This window comes from Charadrius vociferus, unplaced genomic scaffold, assembly GCF_000708025.1.
Source record: "Charadrius vociferus isolate BGI_N301 unplaced genomic scaffold, ASM70802v2 scaffold1551, whole genome shotgun sequence".
Lineage (NCBI taxonomy): Eukaryota > Metazoa > Chordata > Aves > Charadriiformes > Charadriidae > Charadrius > Charadrius vociferus.
The window spans coordinates 117,962-123,466 of record NW_009646882.1 but is presented as its reverse complement, the minus strand read 5'-3'; the positions used below and the strand labels follow the sequence as shown (position 1 = coordinate 123,466).

General features: G+C 59.6%; 1 protein-coding gene across 1 annotated transcript in view; it reads right to left on the bottom strand.

Moving 5' to 3' along the window:
• ZNF385C (zinc finger protein 385C) overlaps nt 1-4,567 on the bottom strand; it is an 11,098-nt gene extending 6,531 nt beyond the window's left edge. Inside the window, exons 1-2 of the mRNA XM_009894436.1 lie at nt 4,417-4,567; nt 3,289-3,431 (exon numbers count right to left, since the gene is read on the bottom strand). Coding sequence (XP_009892738.1) covers nt 3,289-3,431; nt 4,417-4,567 — 294 coding nt within the window. The remainder of the gene's footprint in view (nt 1-3,288; nt 3,432-4,416) is intronic.
• Between the last annotated feature and the right edge of the window lie 938 nt (nt 4,568-5,505).

Genomic DNA, 5,505 nt, shown 5'->3' with positions numbered 1-5,505 from the left:
CTGATGACAGCCTCTGGTGCTTCTGTCTCTCCCCAGGGCTCGGCGTCACTCCTCAGCCCAGGCAGCAAACTTGTTCGAAAAGCCATAATTGTTTTAAACAAAATGCATTTATTAAGGGGGGAAAAAACAAGAATAACCTCTTTGTTTGAGCGTGGCTATAATCTATAATGCAAGTATTGTTCCCCTACCCTGTGGCATAGGAAGATTATCTTATCTGAGTCCTGCTGTCAGTAGAGCCTTGGGTTTTCGGGCGATCGTATTTCTCTGCAAAGCTATTTCGTTGCCGAGACAGGTGCATCAGTCTTCCCGGCACATGCCTGGACAACAGAGCCATTATCAAGACCCCAAATTCCTTTCCAGGAGTGAGCAGAATGGTAAAAGCAGGTGATTAATGAAGTGCCTGTTTGCTATGAAATTTTACTCACTGATCTGGCATATAAATGAAGAGGCATTTGGGGTTCGGCACAGACCCGGAGGAAGCTACAGATGGCAAAGATGCTGCTCCATCCCCGACGACAAACATGGCAGCACGCTACGGGCGGCATCCCTGTGCTGCCGTCTGCGGGCCGAAGTGGGGCCGGCGCTTGTTTTCGAGAGATACACCCACCTTTTCCACACAAAGAAAAGAAAAACGGCTCCAAACTTCGCAGCCCCGTCAGCGCGCGTGCAGCGTGCGGGGCGCTCTGCGGGCAGCCCGGCCCGGCTCCATCCAGCGCCCCGCGCATCTCTGGATGCCACCTGAGAGCCCTCCTGCTTCTCTCCGGGCGAAAACACAAACGCACCCTCAGCTTCTCCCTGACGCATGCACTCGCTGCTGTTTCAGACATGAGAAAGACCTCCCAGCTCTCCCCCGGGGCCGGCGAGGGTCTGTGCTGCAGCGGTACCGACTGGCGCCCGCCGCCCGGAGTGGGGAGGCTCTTCCTGGCGGTTCCCAGCAGAGCCGACAGCAGAGGGAAGCTTTGGGCCCCGCACACTTGGAGAACACAGATCTCAGCTTTAATAGTCAATTCTCATGGACTCACGTTACTTTATTTCTCCCCGGATGTTCCTACCAATACAGAGAGAGGTCCCTGCGCTGAGCTCCCTGCCGGCCGCCGCGGTCAGAAGCGGGAATTCACAGGGACACAGCATCAGTTCGGATTGCGTCTCCCACCACGGTTTCGCCAGGCGCTGCTGGTCTGGGGATTCGCAACATCCCGGCGCTGGAAAGGGCCCTTTGAGCACAAAACGCGCCTTCGGCGTGGCGTTAGGATTTTTTCCCTGCTGTGGTTGTTTTAAGTGGCAGGAGAGCTCAGCTTGGAAAGATTTCGCTCCCTCCAGAGTAAAACATCTGCTGGGTTCATGAGAGCCTTGTGACCTGCTCGGAGTGCAAAGTGTTCTGCCGAGCGGCTGCAAACAGCTCCTGCTCTGCCGGGCAGCGCCGAATCCTGCGCAGCATCCCCAGTAAGCAAAGGCAAACCCTGAGCTCTCTGTACAGCAATTCACACACGGCAGCTCTCTCAAAATGTAAAATACCCCGAGGGATGTCCCTTCCACCCTCCCAAACTCCCCCTGAGGCTCTGATGTGGCATCGCGGCCACTTGGGCAGAGGAAGGAGGAGTCGCCAGCCCGGCTGCGGGGCACAGCCACGCTCGAGCTCTGCGTCCTGCGAGGACGGGGACTCTGCTCGGGGTCCCTGCAAAGCCACCGAGCCCTCGACCCCCGGCCTCCGCCGCCTCTCCAGCACGAACGCATCCTGAAGGGGCAGCTCCCGCTCCTGGAGGAGCCGGCCTGGCTTCACTCAGCGAACACCACGCGCCGGACTCGGGGCTGAGCTCAGAGCAATTAATTCAAGGTGCCCGTAGCACCGGGACAGCCCCCGCAGCATCGCCACCCCTGCGTCCAACGCACCCGACGCAGAGGAGTCCCCACCGAGCAGAGAAGCAGCACGACAGGACTGCGCGGCTCCGGCAACTGCAAGAGATGCATTTTCCCAATTTATTACTATTTTTTTTTAAAGCAACGCAGGTCTGGAGAACACGTGCCAAGGCAGGGGCAGGCGGGAGCCGCGCGGAACAAACAACGGGGTCTGGTTCAACTCAGCTACTGACTCCAGCGACTAAAAAAAGGAGCCCAGACAAAGAGCAGCCACCTTAATGGCATCAAAAAAATCCTCTCCTGTGTTTCTGCTTGTTAGCACAGGGGAGAGACAGGCTAGAGCCGGGATTTCAAAAGAGCTTAAAGGAGTTAGATGGCTGAATCCCATTCAACAGCAACAGGAATCCGGTACTTAATTTCTACGGCCGTCTTTGAAGATCTCAGCGATAATTTGCACCTTCCGAGCACATTTAATCTCAAAGCCATCTACAAAAGGCCGGCGAGCGAGCAGGGAGGGAGCTCAGGAAAGTCCCCTTTCCATGCTCACGAGGGGAAAAAAAAACGGGCATTTCCCAAACCCAGAAACGTCCGCCCTGCCTCTGTGGACGGAGCAGCCCCACATCCCACGCCCCCCTGCCGCCGCCCCTCGGCAGAGCTAAACCCGCTCCTGGGCGATGCCGGGAGCCGGGTCCTGAACACCAGGGCAGGGGCCCAAAGCAGGGCCAGAGAGGGGCTCCCGGAGCGGACCCCAGCCCTCCCGCGAGCAGGAGGCGCGGGGCTGTGCCGGGGCGGCTGGAGACCTCAGCCGGGCTGCGACCAGCCTGGGCAGAGCGGGACGGAGCGGGGAAAATGCCATGGCACACCTGAGACGCTGTTGTATGTCTTTGGCCACATCCACGTCCATTTAGGTGCGTAACGGAGCATCTCTACAGGACACGTCTGACTGCGTACCCCAAGCACTTGGCCCGGTGGTTCCAGGCTGGGGACCCTGCGCCCAACCGGGCGGTGGGAGAAGTCCCGCAGCGACCAGGCTCGCCCGACACCCGCAGCCGCGCGGCACCAGCCACCTCCCTCGGACCATTATACGCCTCCTCTCTCTCTCTCATTCCTTTTCTTTATTTATTTTTCAAACTAACAAACTGCTCTCCAGAGCTACTTTATTACTATTGATTCCAGGAGCAAAATCCAATTGATCTTGGTTAAAATGAACCATCTTTTTAATTCTGGTATATACAGGCGATGGCTGGGCAGGAACCGCTCCGAGCTGAGGGCAGGGCGGGCGCGTGGCACCAGTGTCCAGCAGCCAAAGACCCCGGTAATTAAGCTAGAAGTTATCTGGAGGGGTTCAAGGAGTGGTGCCGTGTAGAAGAGGGACTGCTGTGGGGGAGGAGGGGTCCGGCGGCCGATGCCCACCCACCCCCGGGGACTCACCGTGTTGAAGTTGGGGAAGAGGTTGAGCGGTGACGTCCCGTTGAGCCTGAAGGTCAGAAAGTGCTTGATGTCCAGGGGGGGATGAAGGGGACGGCCGGGGATAGGCAACGACGCTAAGAGGGGGCTGCTGTGTCCGGAGGGACCTGGGCAGGCAGAGGGGAGAGAGCAGCGTTAGCGTTGGTGGCCCCTGCTTGCAGCGGGGGGACACGGCACGTGGGGACACGGCACGTGGGGACACGGCACGCAGGCACTGGACCTCCTTGGCAAAAGCTCCCCGCCCAGGGTGGCCCCGGGTACCCCTCTGCCTTTTGGGCTCAAAACCCAGCATCCCGGTTCAAAGCCATCTTTGTGTCAGAGCGTCGACATGCACAGGAGTTCCCTTTGAGCCCTCCGAAAGGCGTCAAATCATCCCCCGGCAAAACAGCCCCTTCCCCAGGCGCTCTCCCGCGGCCCCGTGGGGGCTCCTCCTTACCGGGGCCGGTGCATTTTTGGCTGCTGGCAGCAGCCAACGCACCCCATGAGTGCCGGGCTGAGCAGCCCTGGCCACGGCACTGCTCCAGCTTTGCAAAGGTCTTGAATTTTGGGTGCCCCCGGCCCCATCCAAGCCGTGTGGGTGCCCCAGCTCTGCCCCTCCACGGGAATTTTGGGTGAAAACCCCCAGGAACAGGCTCCCCCCGCACCGACCTGCAGGCTCCAGCACTGCAGCCCCCGCTGCCGCCCGTCTCTCATCGTCCCCCGCAAACTAACCGCGAGCTCCAGCGCGAGATATAAAAATAGCCTGGAGTTATTAATAATTTTTCCTTTAAACAGAAAACACCCCTGGGAAAGAGGGAAGGCCAAAGAGAGGGGCTCTGTCTCCAGCCCGCTCCCCGTCCAGCCCCAGTGCGACGGTTTCCCGCTGGGACTCATCCATCCCCCCGCCGGGACAGCCCCCTCCGACCCGCGGAGTGCCCGGGCTGGGCGCCTGCACCCCTGCACAGCTCTGAGAGCGAGGAGGGGGAAAAGTTAAAGTAAACAAACAAATGAGTAAAACGCAACAAATAAATAAAGGTTTCAAAACGCTGCGAGCCAGAAAAGCCCATTTGCATCTCCCGCGGCTTCACACCTCCTCCAGCCCTGTCCCGCTACCGGGAACAACAACGAGGCCGATGTTCCCTTTTTTGGTTTTGATTCCTGGGTTCTTTTGCACGCCCCGCTGCCGAGATGAGCCACGGTCCCTCGTGCGGGGACGGAACCGGCCAGTGCCCGGGGGGGGTCGGAAACACCAACCGGGAGCCATAATCCCCAGTGCCGCTTTGGGACCGTGCCGAGGCACTCGCCCCCTCCGGCCCCCCGCGCCCCGACCGCGGCTGGGCAGGACGCGGAGCGCGGCCGGTGCTGCTCTCCCACTGCGCTTTGCCGTTTGCTGCGCAGCCGCCCCTCCGCCGGCAGAAAGCGGGCTGGTGCGGGAGCCGAGATACAGATCTGAAATGCAAAGTTTGAAGGATTTGCTGAATTTGAGCAGCGAGCGCTGGCCCTGCGGGCAACAACGACCTCTTTCTGGGAGAGCGCACACGGGCGGCTCTTCAGCGGCACCGGAGCCGTCCCTGAGTCAGGCCTGACTCCGGGGAAAAATTACGTTTTGCTTCATCAGGCGTGCATTGATCGAGTTAATTCCAGAGTCGCCCAGAAGGGAAATCTGTGAAACTGTTTAAAAATAAATAAATAAAATTATAGCAACAGCGATGAGGATGGGAGCAAAAGCAAGCAGAAACGGGTGAACGATGCATAATTAACCTTCTGAGGCGTGAAACAGTATTTCTGCATCAAATCATCTGAGACGGCAGGGCTGGCGCCCGGGGAGCTGGTCCCCGGGGACCCCCAGCCCGCACACGCAGCCGCGACCCTGCCGAGAGCCGCAGCGACAACAAAGGCATTTGGGGCCAGGCTGCAAGGGTTGCCACTTGCCTTTGTCGGTACGGCTTGCACTGGCCTTAAAAAAATATATATACATTACATTTACCGCTGGGAGGAACAGGAGGCCGGGGGAGCCCCTCCGCCCCCCTCACTGGTACCCGAATAAAGGGGGTTTGCAGCTCAGTGCTGAAACCCATCGGCTGCTGCCTGTCCCCGTGGCCGAGGGGTTTGCTGCCCGGCGGTGCTGGGGGGGACACGGGCTCCCGGGGACGGCCACCGCCCGCAGCGGGCGGGGGCCCCACGCACGCCCCGAGGGGCCGT